General features: G+C 34.4%; 1 protein-coding gene across 1 annotated transcript in view; it reads right to left on the reverse strand.

Annotated features, from left to right (window-relative positions):
• The window catches only part of LOC101651106 (ankyrin repeat and KH domain-containing protein 1), a 132,734-nt gene that overhangs the window by 59,886 nt on the left and 52,485 nt on the right, over positions 1-20,363 (reverse strand). Inside the window, exons 6-10 of the mRNA XM_045284743.1 lie at positions 19,737-19,970; positions 16,308-16,402; positions 6,966-7,203; positions 6,511-6,702; positions 2,628-2,737 (exon numbers count right to left, since the gene is read on the reverse strand). Of these exons, the coding sequence (XP_045140678.1) occupies positions 2,628-2,737; positions 6,511-6,702; positions 6,966-7,203; positions 16,308-16,402; positions 19,737-19,970 (869 nt within the window). The remainder of the gene's footprint in view (positions 1-2,627; positions 2,738-6,510; positions 6,703-6,965; positions 7,204-16,307; positions 16,403-19,736; positions 19,971-20,363) is intronic.

A 20,363-nucleotide genomic window follows, 5' to 3' on the forward strand; every position in this document is an offset into this window, starting at 1 on the left:
AAAAAAACGGGGAATATTCAAGCAGGCTTTAGCAATCAATATTCAGTACCAGAAGATAAAAAAGAGGGTTTTTAAAATTTGAAGAGAAAAAAAAAATGAATGAATAATTTTATATATGGCCAAATCCTTTATACTACGTTAAGTCAAAAAGTATAGAAACCTTTATTAAACAAAAATATCAAAATGTGAGGCAACTGTTTCTCAATATATTCTCCATCTAGGTCTATAGACTTCTGGCGGCAGTGCTCCTATTGCTCTAATCCTTCCTTTAAGAATTTTATGTGGCTCAATTTATATCACATCAAAATGATAGTTTTAGCATCCTCAAAGAACTAAAGTCGTGTTCCTTTCCAATGTTTGTGTTTGGGTATCAAAAAGAAGTCTGAAGGGGCAAGATCAGGGCTGTGGAAGAGATAAGGGAAGGTTTCCCAATGAAGTTCTCATAGGATAGTCATGCTACCTACTTTCAGTATTGATAAGAAAAAAAAAATCCTTGGCGTAGCTTTCCTGATCTTTTTCTCACCCATGCAATTTTCCATTTTCTTGAACCTTCTTCAACCTTCTTCCTAATAGACCCCATCATCAATCAGTGTCCTTTGAGACAATCTATCAAGAGTAGTCCTTGAGAAAGCCCCATATTGTCCCTATAACCTTCTGACATGACCTCTCTGCTTTGAATTTAACTGGCCCAGAGATCTTCTCAGCAACTGCTGTTTTGACTGGATTTTTCGGAAGGCAACCACACAAAACCAAAACAAATGTGTTACTAAGAGAATTTGTCTGCAGCCATCTACTGACCACAGAAGTATATTTAAACGTGTTTTCTTTGGAATACACTGGTGCATGCAATCATTCATTAATCATTATTTTCTAAAAAAATGTTATCTTGTACCTATTTGGAAATGTTCAGTATTGGAAATGGTTTAAAGGCCATTTTTTTCCCCCTAATGCTTGAAACTAATAAGTTGATTCACAACATTTATTGCTGTGCATGTTTCATATAGATTTTTAATAACTAAATATCGAAACTACGGGAAACTCCAGAAAGTAGTTTATAGTTTATAGCACACGTAAAACAAAAATGAGCTAACATAAAATTTCAGCAAGAAGCACAGAGTTTTAAGTGGAATAGTATTTGTATTTGCATGAACCTATCATCTGATTGTAGAAAATACTGAAATATCAGAAAAAGGTAAATTATTGCAATAATATTGATAGGATGATTAATAATACTACCTTTGTTTTAAAATATCTAGCTAATCAAAGAAACACATCAAAATTTTAAAAGCTTTGAGAAACAAATCACTCAAAATGATTTACAGCCTGTTCTATCTTGTGAATATATCACTGAATGTATGGTTTGTGTAATAAAGAGTAGTTTAAAAATTGCAAAAATGTCAAACAGACACGGGATGGGAGGAATACAAATGACAAGGAAAACAAACAGTATTCCCTAGTAACCACTAAGTGTTTTCAAATATACTTAATTCATGCAAAAGGAAAACAAGAAGCCAAGCTTTAAAAACTAAAATAAAATGTTACACAAAGCAAGCAAACTATTGTCATTTACTAGTGTTTTCTAAATGTTAAAACTAAATGAGTAAAGATGGCAACTAACATTAACATGAGGTTCTAAAGGATTCTCTAGGCAGTGCGTGTGACAAAAGCACTCAGTTGAAAAAGGAAAGGTTGAAGGTTCAAGTGCACCCAGAGGTGCCTTGGAACAAAGGTCTGATGGTCTGCTTCTAGAAATACCAAAAACTAAAAACCCTGTATAACACAGTTCTACTCTGATACAGAAATGCTAGATAGCCTTCAGGGCAACTGGTTTAAGTTCTTGAAAGGAACCATTCTCTCCTTCACTTCTGAGTCTTTTCTTATGCAATGATGATCTCAGTGATGATCTGCACCCCCGTACCAACCAACCCTCCAAATTGGGACAGCAGCAGGTGCTTTTCCCTGTTCCCTTAGGTCCTCTTCCTGGACTTCCGGAGTTAACATTTCTCTGAGATGATAGCGTGACTTCCCAAAGCTTGTTTATGCTCCATGAGCTGCCATAGCACTTATGCCGACTTCTCAGTCACAGGAGTCGTTCCTCATTTGTGAAGTATAGTCACCATGCTTTCTCAACTTAGCCTAAATGGAATTCTCCTTTATTTGGGATTCTCCTTGTGTCTTGGTGGGTTGTGCACTGGGCTGCTAACTGCAAAGTCGGCAGTTTAACCCATTAGCTGCTCCTTGAGAGAAAGATGAGGCTGTCTTGCTCCCTTAAGATTTACAGCCTCAGAGAGCCACATGGGCAATTCTACTCTGTGGGTATTAACTCAATAGAGTTTACTTTTTGAGTTTGTATTAGTTAGAATCAATTCAATGGCAACTGTTTGGTCCCTTTATATTTGGGAGGCTCTGAATTATAATTATATATTAATATATATAATTAAAATGTGGAATTTAATACGATTTTACTAACCACTACTAAAACCCATTACTAAAATCAAGATAAAACCATTACTACAAAACCATTACTAAAATATAGTACTTATATATAATCAAAACCCCAAAATAAATACGAGTATAAACCAGTAATGACATTTACACAGAAATATTTAAAATAAAAACTATCTTACTAGATCTGCCCCTGCTTGAAGTAAAACATCTGCAACATCCGTGTGTCCATTTTCACAAGCATAGGTCAGGGCTGTGTCGCCTGTTGCTGTTGTAGCATGAACGTTAGCACCTAGCAAACAAACAAACAAATAAAAATCACATACTTTGTCAAATTATATTAGCTAGTCAGTCCAACTGTAATCTGATAAAACTGATGAAGTCATAATATGAAAATATTACAATGTTCTTTAAGTATCCTAGTTTTTACTTGAATTTTATAAAAATACTTTTAGCCCCACAGAAAAGAACTATGCCAAAAGACTTTATTTTATTTTTTTCACCAAAAGATTTTAAAACAAAGCAAATTGTCTGTATATCTCTAGTAAGTTATACTTGAAGGAAAAAGAATGCAAAATATTAAACAGTGGATAGAAATTATATTTGTGGTAGTATTGGTTTGTATCTTGAGGCAGTTCTATGGATATTGTGATATAAATCAAATGAGTACTTGATGAGATGTAAATTTTTAGCATGCTTAGAAGAAAACACAGATAAGTGGAATAAAATCACTATGATTTTGAATTTAATGCATATACACAATTCTATGAAAAATAACATATTTCTGAAGGCTTAGGAACAGTAATAAGGTTATTGTCTCCAAATACTATTTCCTGCTTAATAGAATTAGGGCTTCTGGGGGAAATGGTTGATTCAAGACTGGACCATGAACTATAAGATTAACCTGAAACACCTTGCTATATCATACACCAAGGGAATTATCAGAGGCTATACACTGAGGTCATATCAAAAGAATTTGAGCTAACCTTATTGACCAAAGATAGTTACCCTATCTCCTCTTTTGATGATTTCTCCATCAAAAAAGAATGATAGCTATGATGGAGTAAACACCATCATATGTGTTTAAATTTAAAAGTACAAACTGATGGTCAAGTAAAAAATGAAAATACACCAATGGTCACCTGTGAGAGATATGAAGGGACCATCTCATTGTTTTGGAACTAGTAACTAGAAGGGGAGAAAAAAATCAAATGCCTATTTTATCATTCCTATGTGACCTGTACTGGTAATCAAATAGTTGTTGAGAGAAAGAAGTTTCAGAGACAAGTTTTAGATAAAAAAGGAGCAATAAAATTTAAAATATCACCTGTTTATACCTTCTAATGAATTAGTGGCTCTAAGCAATGATTACCAATGGCTAATAGTATTAAAACTGAGGGCAGAGGAGAAGCAATCAGACACATTTAATATATAAATATCAACTATAAAGGGATATCTTGTAAAAAAAGAATTGAAGTTACTAAGCACACACATTCACATTTATAAAGCTATCAGGAAATAAAAAAACTTCTAGGCTATATTAAGAAATAATTATCCTAAGCTGTTACCTTTTAAAGGTACTAAAATATCTAACAGCAATTTAAAATTTTCTAAATTAGCTTTTAGAATAATTTCTTTTAAAATTCAACACATTAAAATTAAAATGTAAGAACATTTAGTTATTGGAAGTAAAAATATTTTCTAAAAATAGATAATGGGGAGAAGTTATATATAAAGCAAGACATATATATATGTCTTGGACATTGAACAAGAAAGACCAAAGAATTGATACACATGAATTAAGGTGCTGGCAGAGAATGCTGAATGTATCATGGACTGCCAAAGGAACAAACAAATCTGTTTTGGAAAAAGTATGGCCAGAATGCTCTTTAGAAGCAAGGGTGGCAAGACTTCGTCTCACATATTTTGGACATGTGGTCAAGAGACCAGTCCGTGGAGGACATGATGAAAAAAGAGGAAGGCCCTCAACAAGATGGATTGATAGAGTGGCAGCAACGATGGGCTCAAAGATAAGAGCAACTGTCAGGTTGGTGCAGGACCAGACTGTGTTTAGTTTTGTTGTGCAAAAGGTTGTTATGGGTTGTAACCAACTTGATGGCACCTAACAACAATCAAAAAGCTACATGACAAATTTGATGGGTTCTTTGGGTTCATTACATTATTTTCTCTAAGCCTGAAAAATACCATAACAGAGAGTTGGGTTTTATTAAAATTCTATAGGCAACAGTATTAAAATACCTATAGATTTTCTTTAAATGTTGTAAGAACTTCATTTAAGTAAATCATATTCAAATATAGGGGGGAGGATTTTTAAGGTAGTGCTTATATTAAAAAGTGATTCTCAAATCCTTGTGATAGTTCTGGGAATTAAAAAATTTAAATCAGCAAAAAGAGCTATATATGAGAATCGATGATGATGAAACAGGAAAACAAGTTTGAAGACTGGCTCTGTCATGCATTAAGTTTGATTACCTTAGGGAAGTTATGTAACATAATTACACATTAGTTTCCCTATCTATAAGAATGTGTTTAATATTATTATTACATGATAACAAATAGAAATAATGTAAGAGCTAAGCAAAATGTCATTTAATAATTTCTTAATAAAACATTTATTCTTTCTCGAAAAATCTCTTAATATGGTATTACTCTAGTTTACGAGAGGTATCTGGGAAGAATATAGGAAATTAATCATTGGTAAAGAAAGGCTCCTGAATTGGACATGGACCAGACAAACAAAACTCACTGCCATCAAGACAATTGTAACTCTAGTGACCCTATTAGGGAAGGCAGAAGTGCCCCCGGGGGTTTCCAAGACTGTAAATCTTTACAGGAGCAGAAAAGCTTATCTTTCTCCTAAGGAGCGACTGGTGGGTTCAAAATGCTGACCCTGTAGTTAGCAGCCCAACCAGTAATCCACTATTCTACCAGGACATGGACAGTAACTAAAAACAGGAAGGTGGGGTGGGGACGATAACAGCATAATACATACATTTACGACACAGGCTAAAGTACGTGAGTTAAGGAAGAGTTGGCTTTTTATAGTTGGTTTGAGTATGAGTTCAAAATCTAAACAATCACTCTAACTACTAACAATCTGCTTTAATAATAATAATGAAAAGGAAAAATATGGCTGGGCTATAATAGTTATTGTGTTTTATGAAAGACCTAAATAATGTTGAGAAATAAATGTACCATATTAAAATACAATGTGTTTTCCACCTCTTCTGGTTTGCAGAAACTAAAAAGGAACTATCTTATCTCTGACAGAAGTTAGAAACCATTCAACAGAGAGAGGTCAATGCAAAGTCTTATGGACACTATGCAAACAAAACAATAAGAACTTTTTAGTATCTTGTAGATTTAGGAGCATAAGAAGAGCAGTTAAACTGAGGAGCTAACTTTAGAGTTTTATAGATATTAGAAAATTATTGTTAAATTAAAGAGAATCAAGCAAGAAAAAATTAGTCCAGAGGAGCAAGGACCACAACCCAGCGACTAGAAGAACTAGATGGTGCCCGCTACCACTGTCAAATGCTCTGAAATGACCACAATAGCTGTTAGGGAGAGTGGGAGAAACCATGGAACGAAATTCAATTCGCAAAGATCAGGCTTACTGGTTTGATAGAACCCCAAGGACTGTGGCTCTTTGTCACACTTCAAACCTGGAACTACACTCATTCCTATGGCTCAACTTTTATCCAAATAAAACACAGGCCTATGTATTTCAACAGAAATATCCTCCTTCGAACAATCAATCATACCAGCTCATAAAGGCAACAATTGCTCAGTTATAAAGCTTAGAAGGTAGGAAGATACAGGCAAGAAAAGATGAATGGAAACAAGAAAGGTAAGGAGGAAGTAGGAAGATTACTGTTCTTATGTGGGCATTGCAATCACTGACACTAAAAAAAAAAGAAAACTGTGTCTGAATTGTTGAAAGGAAAATCAATTTGCTTTGTGAATTTTCTCCCAACAATAAAAAAAACTTAAAGAAAGCAACATACATATCTATTTCTAAAACACATTCTTACAGACACATACCGGCAGCCAGCAAATATTTGACCAACTCCAGGTGTCCCTCCTGAGCAGCCTCCATTAAAGGCGTGGAGCAGCCAAGCTCTATATCAGCCCCTGCTTTAATTAGGAAGTCTGCCACTTCAGAAAATCCTCCGCAGCACGCCAAGGTAAGAGCAGTTTCTTGCGTTTCTTCTGTCTGGGCATTTATATTTGCTCCTGGGAAAAAACAAAAATAGATAAAACTAATTGGCAAAGGGTTTTCATTAACGTAGTATTGTTCTAAAGTGTGGTAATATCCCTGTCTTGTTTCTATGGTTCGTCCCAGAGTGTTGACTATTTTATCATCGATGAAAAGAAAGAAAAAAATATATTTTTAGTTCTATGGTAAGTAATACACTTCATTGATACTAACAAAAAACAATCAAAAGATACCCTCCCCACCCCCACCCCCCATTTTTGAAGAGGTAAAACTGCTGTACCTTGTGCTAAGAGTAGCGCCACCATTTCTTCGTGTCCTTCCCGAGCAGCTTCCATGAGTGGAGTATATCCTTCATCATTAACTTCTTCAAGATTTGCTCCCCTTTCAATAAGTAAAGCTGCCAATTCAACATGTCCTCCACAGGCAGCCAGCGTTAATGGAGACTCGAATGAATCCGCTGGCATGTTCACTTGAGCACCACTATCCAAAAGCAAACGTGCTACTTCCACATGTCCATCCTGTAGGTTTTCAGAAGTAAAGCAAGGAGGGATTTTTTTCCATTGTTTTGAATTTGTTTTTTAAATAGAGAAGCAAGAGATGAAGGCAAAAAAGAGGAATGAAAAGGAGAAAAGATTCAGTTTAGATGTATTTATATTATCAACACCACCTGAGCACTTTGAAATTTGCTTGACCAAAAGTTCATTAAAAGAATTTTACCTTACTTTTGAGCAAACCCAAATTGTCCCCAAGAATCAAACATGGTGGCATACACTTATGATTCCAAATAACATTTATTATTCATATTATTTGAAGGTCAACAGGTGTCTAAGCCTATAGTCAACACTATCTCAAAATAATTATGCCTGCCAAATATAGCCATACTCTCAAACTTAGGTACCATGTTTAAGGGCATAAATGACATTAGTTCTATTTTAGAAACAAAGGGCTGACAAAAAAATAACAACAAATTCTGTGAAGTCATTACCACTTGGTATTATGTCACTAAAGTAAATCCCTGTGGACTGATACTATCATACATTTTTCCTCATTACAATAGCTTGTTGCAAGGAAGGAGACAAAAAATTTTACAAAGATATAAAATTAAGATATTGCTCATTGTAAAAAAAATTTATTATGAGTCTATCTGCATAGGAGTAAGGCAATAAATGGTACGACATTCTTATAGAAGGCACCCTTTCTATCCATCTATCATGAATTTCCTCTTTTTTAGTTTCAAATGTTTGACTGTCGAACACTAAGCCTTAACTCTTGCTGTGGCATCTAAAGTCAAATGCTATGTTGTTCATATTTGAAAAATGGCCAAAATATTGCTAATGAAAATTGAAGACTGAGTACAAAAATAAGATTTTATAAGGTTGGTATTTCTTAAATATAAAAAATATAAATTAAATGTTAGGTTTTGGCATCCATTAAGAGTTTCATTATACTTAACTAAATGATTAGCCCAGCTTTAATTACTTTTGACATAGTGCCAAAAAGAAATGACTAATTTTACTAATACTTCAAATAAATATAAAAACAATTATATTTTAATCAAATATATAGTAAATATTTGGTTTTTTAACCACATATTTATTTGAAGAGAAAATAAAGATTTATATATGTCTAATGATCAAGATACTGCGATTGTGTCTAGCTCCTTCAGGTTCCCTATAACTTTTTACTTGAATTCATTTTGGTTGATTCTTTAGATTTCCTGTTTACAAATCTTTAGTATCTATCTTAAGAAAGGAATTGTGGACAGACAACCAAAAAGTGGATGAAGGGAGACGTCGGACAGGGCAAGATATGACAAAATACCCATTTGTAAACTATCAAGGGCTCATGCGGGAGGTGGGAGCGGGGAGGGAGGGGAAAAATGAGGACCTAATGTCGGGGGTTTAAATGGAGAGAAAATGTTTTGAGAAACGATGTACAAATGCGCTTTACACAATTGATGTGTGTATGGATTGGGATAACAGTTGTATGAGCCCCTAATAAAATGTTTAAAATAAATAAATAAATAAATAAATGATTTAGAAAAAAAAGAAAGGAATTGTGTTAGGTACTTTGTAATATTAATAATAATATTTTTATCACAAGAAAAAGAATAATCCAATCTTAAAGGTCTAACACCAATATTTTCTCATTTTTCTCCCCATGAGTCATTCTATTTTGGGTAGACGATAACTGGAAGAAATGCAAAAATTAAAGAAGCAGTGGTAAAAATTGTTACACACATAACCGGACAGTCATGGTTATTTGTAAGTTGATACAGTGACTGACATACATGCTGAATAGATGTGGGAGGGAGAGTGGGCCTAGACCCATGAATATATACAGATTTGACAGAGGATATTTCTACTCGTGCTGCAAATATATTTATGAATACGATGGAGTAAGCTGGGGACAAAGTTATGAAAACTTTGTAGACATAACAAAACACATTGAGAGAAGGAGTCACTAGGCCTGGGGGCTTAGAGAATGGTCTTGGGGAGGAGGAGGGGGTTGCTGAAGGCCAAGGACAATGTTCTACAAGGACACTGCCAAGGATAACTCTCTACAAGGACAATGTTCTACATCGCACTTTGGTGAGTAGTGACTGGGTCTTAAAATCTCATGAGCAGGCACCTAAGGCAACTATTGGTCCAGTTGACTAATGAATCATGTGAACATCTCAATGACCCTGAGACCAGAAAAACAAAACGGTGCCTGGTTACCACTACCAACTGCTTTAAAAGGAATCACATCAGAAGGTCCTGGACAGAGTGAGAAGAAAAATTTGTAACAAAACTCAATCATAAAAAAGATCAGGCTTACTGGTTGGATAGGGGTTGGTAAAACCCTGAGGCTACGACCCTTAGTCACTCTTCAGGTCTGGAAATGAAATAACCTCCATGGTTCATTTTCAGCCAAACAATAGACAGGCCCATAAAGGTAGCAGTAAGACTAGGGAGCGGAGCACACCTTTGACTAGGTAACCATCTGAGATCAAAAGGGCAGTGTCTACCCAAAGACAAAGTTCAGAAGGGTTAGGAAAGGAGGTGGAATGGAAACAGGAATTACAAGGAGGAAGCAGGATAAATGCTATTACATTGTGCAGATTGTAACTGATGGCATTAAATAAAATGTGCATAAATTGTTGAATGGAGAATAAAATCTGTAAACTTTCACCCAATTCACAATGAAAAGGCTTTAGAAAAATTCTCCTCAGATACTCGGGCAACTCTGAGCTAAGCCTTGGGAAATCATGCTCGGTCAGAGTGGAGATACTTTGGTGAATCCCCCACGCTTGCACATGAGATGGTAGAAGGCATATTATGCCCAAAGTAAGAACCACACCCAAGTAGTAAGGGCAAAGCCACAGTCAAGTTCCAACAAGATCAAAGAGATTCACTGGCAATTTCACTGCCTGCCAGAACAAAATTGAATATCCATAAGATGACAACTCCACAATAAAAAGCCTCTATTATGTATTATCTGAAAGATAGGACTTATAATTTTTTAAAATTACTAGACAATTTGAAGAAAAAGTGATCATTAAAAGATTAAAAATAATCAATACAGCAAGCCCATGAGTAAGTCAAACACCAGAAAAGGATTTCAAAGTAGTAAGTTTGAAAAACAAAAAAGTAATGAAAAGCCAATGTCAACATAGAATCAGAACTGCAAAATACCATTATGTGTAAATCTCTAAACAAATCAATTAAAATGCAGAGATTGGTAAAGATTACAAAACATTTGGTAGACAAATACATTTTGTGTAAAACAAAAAAATTCAAATATATTGTAGACAGGTTGAAAGTGAAAAGACATTAAAAGATATAAAATTAACCAAAGGAAAGCAGATGTACCTATATTAATATCTGAGCAAGAAAACCATAGAGTAAAACTTACTAGAAATAGGGCAAGGCTTTATAATGAAAGGGTCAATTTGCCAATGAAACATAACAATTCTAAAATATATATATGCATTAAACAACAGAGCTATAAAATATGTGAAGAAAAATCCTAAGGAACATGAAGGAGAAACATATCTACAACTAAATTTGGAGATTTCCAACACCCTTCACTCAACTACTAAACAGAAAATTAGAAATAATACAAAATAAGTAAAATCATCTATCAGTAGGATCTAATAGATATTTATTAAATGCCTCACTGCACAACAGCAGAAGATAAATTCTTTTCAAGTGCCCATGGAATATCACTCAAGATCAAGCATATCCTGGTCTTAAACAAGTATCAACAAAATTTTAAAAAGAGATATAATGTGTTCTCTGAATACCTTGAAATCCAACTAGTAATCAGTAGCAGAAATATAATGGGAAAATCTCTAAACATTCAAAAATCAAATAATACATATTAAAAAACCCATATGTCCAATAACAAGAAGATGGAAATAACCCATCAGTAGAAGAATGGACAAAAAAACGTTGGTAGCTAAAAAACAGTGATAAAACCAGGAAACATCTCAAAGAATGTATTGGCTGGGAGAATATTACATCAAGTGAAATTAGTCAATCACAAAAGGACAAATATTGCTTAAGACCATTGTTATAAAGAAAAAACAGAGAAAAGATTTTCATATTAAAGGAAACAGACTTTCAAAGTTATCAAGCGAGGGGGACAAGAGAGGAAAGATAAAGCAATAGTTAGAGTTGACAGGGGTTAAATTGGGTGAAGAGGAAAAAAGTAATCCACCAGGGAGGGAGTATAACCTATTGGGGGACTTGATAAGTAGTTTAAATTACTGAAATACAAAGCAGATGATATAAAATGTGAACCCTCTACCTAATTCACAATAAAAACTTATTAATACATAATTTGCATATCAAAAATACACTCCCAGGTGAAATTAAAAACATTGAACCAAATGAAAATACAACAATTTGTAGTACACAGCCAAAAGAGTGCTTGGAGGGGAAATTTATAGCACAATTAGAAAAGACGAAAAGGCTAAAATCAATAAACTAAGCTTCCAGCTCAAGAACCTAGAGATTTAGAAGAAAGTAAACCCAAAACGAGCAAAAAGAAGAAACTAGTAAAGATTATAGCAGAAATACAAAGAGTAAAGAAAAACAGAGGAAATTAATGAAAGGTTGACTTTTTCAAAAGGTCAACAAAATGGGCAAACCTTTACCTAGCTAGACTGGCCAAAAAAGGAGAGAAGACTCAAAATTACTAACATCAGGAATAATAGAGGGACATTAATATTACCCAAACTAAAATAGAAAGGTTTATAGGGGAATAGCATGGGCCATTGCCTGCCAACAATTTAGATAACCTAGAAGAAATTGAAAATTTCTAGAAAAACCTGAACTATCAAAACTGGCTCAAGAAGAAATAGAAAATAGAATCAACCTATAACAAATACTCAGATTCACTCAGCCAAAAACCTTCTCAACCAGCATTCTATTTGTAGATATTTACTCAACAGAAATGATCACTTTTTACAACCAAAAGACACATGCAGTAATATTCCTAGAAGCTTTATTTGTAATAGACAACTAACTACTGAAAACAATGCAAATGTCCACCAAAAGTAGGTAAATAGTAAAGGAATACTACATAAAAATGAAAACCTACTGAAAACGTACCAATGGTTCTCATACAAGTAACAGTGAATTAAGTAAGTCTGACATAAAATGCTTATTGTATTATCCTATTTATAAGAACTCCCAAAACAGGAAAACCAACCTACGGCGACAGAGAGAAAACTTATCATGAAGTTTAGTTCACTACAGTAAACTAGGTTCCTCTAGAAGGGGCAGATGCTAATTGAGAGAGGACATGAACGAACAGGGAAGCTTTCTGGGATGTTATAACGTGATGTGTGTGGATGTAACTTGAAATCTTATCCGTAAGATTTGACAGTTTCATATGTGGAAGTTATAACCAATATAAAAGTATGATACTTTCTCCATCATCCAACAAGTTAAAAATAGTAGATGTTTGAAAAAATAAGTAAATAAGTAGATGTTTGAAAACATACTTCTGATTTACTCTGTAATCAGTTATTTAAGAAAAATCATTAAAACAAATGCATTAAATCTTCCAATTGCAATCTACTAGTACAGATTGTTAGCTGGGATTTCTGTTATGTTATGAACTCTATTGACTGGATTTCTTGACTTATTGGTATATCCTCAGTAAAATAAGTACATGAGGACACTTGCTCAGAAGTATAGCAATATATACGTGGCTTGAGAATTGCTTAATTTTAAGAAAGATAACGTTTTTAGGAGATGTGAAAAGATGGTTGAAATCTTTTGTCATCCTCTACACCACCTCCCAATCAAAACATGTTGTCTACTACCCCTCCCCTTTAATATGGGTAACTCCGGGATATTTTAACCCCATAGAAAAAGCAGAAATATTGCTGTGCCAGTTCTCCACCAAGAATCCTTGGATTCTTGGGATACAGCTATCTTTAAAGAAGCCCAAGAAGCTACATGGAGAAAACACCCAGGTTAATAAGACAGAGGTTCTAGTTTTCTAGGTATCCTCACCAACGTGCTAGAAATATGAATGGAGTATCTTGACAATCCAACCAGCCCCTATCTGAAATTTGCATGAAAGCCTCCTCTTTCCGAAGAGAGACAAACTGAAGAACCGCCCATCAACCCACAGAATCATGAGAAATAAGAAGTTGCTATTGTTGTATTAGGTAACTAAGTTTTAGGTAGTTTGTTATACAGCAGTGGCAGCAGAATAGAAATTAATTTAGGTAATGATGTGCTTACTTAATGACATATCAAAAAAAAAAAAGCAAACAAACCACCCTTACTAGTACTTTCAGGTAATCTTGTCATTAAAAACTCATAATGCCAAAGAAATTTCAAAGGCTCCAAACGCATGAAAAGATGCTCTGTATCACCTGCCATCAGTGAGATACAAATCAAGATCACAATAAGATTCTTACTAGAATAACTAAGATAAACACACAAAATAATAAATGTTGGTGAGGATGTGGGGATACAGAAACACTTATACACTGCTGGTAGGAATGTAAAATTATACAGCCGTTGTGGAAACCAGTGTAGCCTTTCCTTAAAAAACTAGAAATTGAATTACCATATAAACCAAAAATTCAACTCATAGAGATATACCAAAAAGACTTGAAAGCAGAGACTCGAAAAGAAACTAATACACCAAGATTATTGCAACATATCTGGTTATTTACCATAACCAAAGAATGGAATCAACAAATGAATGAATAAATAAAATATGGTGCAAACATACATAAAATACTACTTAGCCAGCATAAGAAATGAAGTCCTGACATATGATACCATACAGATTTAGCTTGAAGACATTATGTTGAACAAAATAAGCCAATCAAAATGAACAAATATTGTATTATCTCACATATTAAAAAACAAATATACATGCAAATAAACATGCAAATGTAGGAACCAAAGTTCATTGGTAGTTACCAGGGGCAAGTGGGAGGGTGAAAATGGGGAAAGAGGGAGGGTTAACGGTGATGGAAAAAAATTGCCTTCATTACAGTCAGAGTTGCACAACTGATTAATATAATTGCTGTCAATAAGTTGCATATCTGTAAAATGTTTAATTGGCACAAGTTGTTTGATGGATTTACAACAATGATAAAACAACAAAAAAGAGTAAACTGCTGAGGCTACTTATGTATAAACAAACACCTCATGGAATTTGGTTTCTGGGTTTGGAGGTTTAGGCCATGGTTTCATGGAACACCCCACTTTATTAGCCTAATGTGGTTAGTGCTTCTGTTATACCTATTAGTTCATTGCATAGTGTCTGGGGTTTCAAAAGCCATCAAGGAACCATCCAAGAAGGGTCAGAACTAGGAGAAAATGGAATGTGTGGCTAACTGACTTCATTAACAACTGCTTCCCATGCACTGAGACCATGAACTGGGTGGTGCCAACTACCACTACTGAAGATTTTGATCAAAGATTCCATAAAAGAATCCTGATCCGAAGGGATAAAATGAAGAACAGAATTTCAAATTCTCACAAACTCTAAAATGTGTGGAGGCATGGAGGATGAGTGAACTTCTGAAACTAATGCCCTGAGATAAACTTTAAGCCAAAAGTATCCACTGACGTCATCTTAAAACCAAAAAGAGCTGCTATTTTTTTTAAAGCGCTATGGAATCAAACCGACAACAACAAAGGATTAGATACGAGGAAGTGAGTTGATGTAAAAGAGGGAAGAACAACTCAGAACAGAAAGTGAAAATGTTCGTGAAACTCAAAAAACGTAATCGGTCATTAAATTGAATATGTGGAAAGTGTTGAGGTGCATGTTTTTACTGTATATAATCCCAGCAACACAGCTCATTATGCTCTGAACATGTCTCGGTACTTGATGGTTCTTTACATACACATCTATATTGCATAGATGTGCTTACAGGACAGGTAGAAGAGAAACAAATGAGTTCTCCGTTGTTCTGTGGACCGCTGTGTTGGAGACAGTTTTGGAATGTAGTATTATCTTATCAAAGTAAATTTACCATATCATATGGGGTTTTGAATAATTACAGCCATTAAAAAAACAACTGTGCTGCCAACAGAAAACCTTTGTAAAGTATGTGTTGCAACTATTAGAAAATACAAATAAAACATTAACTCTATTTCATTTTTCTGTCAAAATGTTTCTGACTTTCATATCAAATATTGCCACATCTAACATGAGGCTTAAGAATAAGTAAATGTTAGAGACTAAAAACTCTGAACTGGAAAAAGGGAAAAACTCCTAGACTTAAGCAGATTTATCATGTATTTTACATAAGTTCCTGGTGGCCTCAGGACTCTAAGCTTCCAGCTTTAAGATTTTATGTTGACAACATTACAAGTGAGTATTCTCTTTGGTGAGAACAATGAAGAGTCCTAGTGGCACAGTAAAGCAGCAGGCAGCTAACTGAAACCAGTCACTCAGCAGAAGAAAGATGTGGCAGCTACTTCCAAAAGGATTTCTGCTTAGGAAGCCCAAGGGGCACTACTTCTCTGTCCTATTGGCTCACTATGAGGCAGGATCCACTCAAGAGCTATAGATTTGGTTTGGTTTTCTCTCCTCTTTGGTATAAAATTTTAATTCTAGATTATTCTCAAAAGAAATAATTAAACGCTTTACAGGCTATCCCTGGGTATTTTAATCAATATATTTTTAGTGCCAATTTGCTTTTAACTTATGGTTGTAGAAACATTAGAATGTAAGTTTACTATCTTCAAAATTATAAGGGCCCCAGTGGCATAGTCATAACCCATTGAGCTGCAATCCATAAGGTCAGCAATTTGAAACCACCAGATGCTACTTGGGAGAAGGCAGGCTTTCTACACCTATAAACAATGAAGAGTCTCTGAACACACAGGGGCAGCAGTTCTATCCTGTCCCATAGGGTTATTATGAGTTGGCATTAACTTGACGGCAGCAAGTTTGTTTATCTTCAAAATCAGGTGTTGTTAATAACTCTAAAGCCAAATACACTACTCGTATTCCATAATACTGTTCTTCTTCCCCAAAGCACACTCAGTATTCACTGTTCAAGTAAATAAAGACTATATATTTCCCAAAGGCTTAACACAAATAACCTTCTGTCCCATAAAATCAAGTGAGAGTAGATTAAAATTACCATGCAAGCTTCCATTAAAGCAGTGTGCATCTCATCTGTTTTGTGTTCTTGATCTGCACCAGCAGCAAGTAGAAAGCGAACCATATCCAAATGGCCTTCAAAAAAAAAATTTTGTTTTAACTATACTTCCAAAGCAATTACTATCAATTTAATAGCTAAGTGTTAAAACTGGACATCTTTTTCTTTCAGAAACTATATAAAAATTTATGACATTTTATGTTGCATGTAATAAATTATACTTCTTTTGCATTTAAAATAAATCAATAACTTAAAAAAATCCAAAGTAAAATAATAAACACTCTCCTCAGTCTTTTTTTCCCCCCAAAGTCTTATTATCTAAGTTTTAAAGATTTAATTACAAGGCACATAATTTAAAGTACAGAAATAATATTTAACTTAATTTATATAAAGTACATATTAAATAAAAACTCTAAAATCAAATAAGATGCCAGATAAAGTATATTTGGATAATATTTTTTAGAAGAGTAGTTTTAAAATAATAACAATAAACTCACCATGACAATGAGCACTCATAGAAAATATCACAAAAAATTCTGACACATTTAAGATGTAAAAAGTCTTAATAGTAAGGGGAAAAAACACTCAAAATAGAAAATGGGTTTAGAATGTGAAACACAGATTCAAAAAACACATGCAAATGAATTTTAAAGTGATAAGAAAGATAGTTAGACTTTCTATTGAGGAAATGTAAATTAAAATGATATACTATTTTTCACTACCAAAATGGCATATATTAAAAAGAAAGATAATACCCAGTGTTGGTGAGGGTGTAGGATGGGATAAAAATATTTCTGGTGAAAGTGTAAATTGTTTCAACTTTTCTAGAAGACAATTTGGCAACTTGTATCAAAAGTCTTAAAAGTATCTATATCCTTTAATTTAGTAATTCCATTTCCAGAAATTTATCCTAAGGAAATAATCAGAAATTAGACAAAGATGTCTATACAAAGATATTATCACAGTATTCTTAATAAGGGTGAAAAATTGGGAACTCAAATGTTCAACAATAAGCAATTGTGGTGCATCTATTTTGATGCATACAGCAGAGAATGCTACCTAATATTCTTTTTCTTAATAATAATAAAACTCCATTTTTATCTATGTGGCAAATGCCTAACTAGATGATTATATTTCCCTGCCTCTCTTGTCTTGCAGCTATGAATAGTCAATTAAGTGGGAGTTAGTTATAAGACAGAACTTTTAGGAAGACTTCTATTGCTTACTAAATTCGAAGGCACTCCCCATTTTGCCCTCCCCTCTTCCTCTCTCCTAGAATATGGATAGCTGGAACTCCACCTGCCATCTTCAATTCTAAGAGGGTGACACAGAAAAACAAGAAACCGATAACTTGATGATAATGGAGCTGCCATACTAGTTCTGGACTGCCTACCCTTCAACTTCTTTTATGTAAAGAGAAAAACCTAGTCTCTTGTTTAAATCATTAATTTGGGTTTTGTGACCGATGTAGCCCAATCTAATACGCACTGAAATAATGTTAACATCACCAGGAGTCCCCAACTGGTACAAATGGTTAACATGCTTGGTTGTTAAGTCCAAGACTGACTGTTTGAGTCTACCCAGAAGTGCCTGGTTAGAAAGATGTGCAATCTACTTCCAAAGATCAGTCATTAAAAACCTTATGGAGTAACAGGCATTGGGTCACCAAGAGTTAAAATACATTCAATTGCAACTGTTTAGAGGTAATAATGATGCAGTGGTAGAATTTTCATCTTCCATGTGGGAAACTGGAATTTAATTCCCAGCCAGTGTGAACAATGTGCAGCTACCAACTGTCTGTCAGTGATGAACTACATGTGGCTATAATGCTGAACAAGGAGCTACTATGGGGCAACAGTTAAGCACTCAGCTGCCAACCAAAAGTTGGTGGATTATTAAGCCAGATATAAAAGCACCCAATGGCTCTGCAGGAAGACTTGGCAATCAGTTCTACAAAGATTAAAGCCAAGAATATGCTATGGAGTAGATCCATTCTACCGCATGGGGTCACTATGAGTTGGAAGCAAATCCACATCACCCAACATGAGGCTGAATTAGTTTCAGTGGAACTTCCAAAAAATGGAAGAGAAAAGAGAACTTGGCAATTGACCACCAAACTCCTGCCAATCACAACTTATTGATCACAGTGGTCCAATCTGAAACCAATCACAAGGAAATTGTAGGACTGGGTATTCTTTTGCAGGGGCTTGTCATGAGTCAGAGGCCAACTCAACGGTTGCTAAGAACAATAACAGCATGACTATCTAGAGTCATGTTGCAAGAATAGTTAAGGTAGGAAAATATTCAAAAATAAATACAAATAAAACTAGAGAAAGGAAAACACTTGTTGAGTTCATTCCAGTGACAGTAATATGTAATTTTAAAACTTACATACATGCACATGAGGGCTTAATATTTGTAGAAAAATTCCATTACCTTTTGACAATATTTTTTCCATAAACTTCTTGAAGTATCCTCATATATTAGTTTATTAATGTGCTTAGAAAACACACTGGAATTACATCACTAAAATATTATTTAGCATGATTTTAACCTTTAGATGGTAATATTACAAGTCCTTTAAAATTTATTTACTTTGTGCTAGTTTTTTTGGGGGGGGTTTTGGACCATTTTATTGAGGGCTCTTACAATGCTTACTACAATTCATACATCAATTGTATCAAGCATATTTGTACCATCCTTTTTCTAGACAGTTACTTTCTATTGAGCCTTTGGTATCAACTCCTCTTTTTTCTCCCTACCCCAACCCCACCCTCATGACCCCTTGATAGATTATGTTATTATTATTTTCATATCTCACACTGACCACTGTTCTTCCTTCTCCCAGGGTTTCCATTGTTCTTGCTCCTGAGGGGACTGGTGGTTTTCTGTATCAAATATGTATTATTTGAGTGTATATTTTCTTAAAACAAACATTGAAAAACAAAAAAAACCAAAGCCCCAGTGTTTTAGTGGATTAAATTTTGGGATCTAACTACAAGGTCAGTAGTTTGAAACCACTAGCCACCCTTCAGGAGACAGATGAGGCTTTCTACTCCCGTAAAGAGTTACAGTCTCAGAAACCCACAGGGGCAGTTCTACTGTGTCCTATAGGGTTGCTATAAGTCAAAAGGAGTGAGGTTAGTTTTTGTTTTGTGGTATTAAATTATGGAAACCTAAATCTGTATGGAGGCTGAACTAAATTCAGCTGATTGAATAAACTTGAATTCAAATAATAAAGAAACACACATTATGAAACTCATATAGAAAATACTTTATATAATCTCTTAAAAGCCAGACGTTTTTATAGCACAGGGAAAATATAAGCAATATAAAATTAACTCAAGTACTAAATACTCATTAAACTATTTATCATTATTAAGAAAATATTATCTACACATATATAAGTACCTTTGTAGCATGCGAGTGTAAGAGCACTTTCTTTGAATTCGTTAGAATGAGTGTTTATGCCTGCGCCATGATCTAGAAGAACTCTTGCAACTTCCACATGACCTGCACTGGCTGCTTCCATTAAGGGGGTATGTCCATTTTCATTATGATCTTCTATGTTTGCACCCTCATTAAGTAGCACTTTGACAATGTCAACAAATCCTCCAGCACAGGCATAAGTTAGTGCAGTGTTCCCTAATAGAGAATGAAAAGAAATAAATAATTATGACAAAATACATATAATTATGATTATGCTATTACTTTAAGAATAACTTTTCAACTTTCTTACAAAAACCACTATATCTATCATCTAAAGTTCTTTTGTTGTTACGGGTTAAACACATTGTCTTTATTTTCTTAGAGTATTTTTATAAAGGGAAGTAGAAAGAACTCCAAACAAAAGAGTGCATAGTATAAGATCCCATTAACATACAATGTTCCACACAAGCACATCTACAGAAGCAGTAAGTAGATTACAGTGAACCCTAGCCACTTCGCGCTTCGACTTCCGTGGCTTCACTCTATCGGGGTTTTTGCGTAACAGCGCATGCTCTGTCATTACTGCCACTGATTGGCTCATACTGTACA

Source organism: Echinops telfairi, unplaced genomic scaffold (assembly GCF_000313985.2).
Source record: "Echinops telfairi isolate 266 unplaced genomic scaffold, ASM31398v2 ScPeMD7_7469;HRSCAF=8507_0, whole genome shotgun sequence".
Classification (NCBI taxonomy): domain Eukaryota; kingdom Metazoa; phylum Chordata; class Mammalia; order Afrosoricida; family Tenrecidae; genus Echinops; species Echinops telfairi.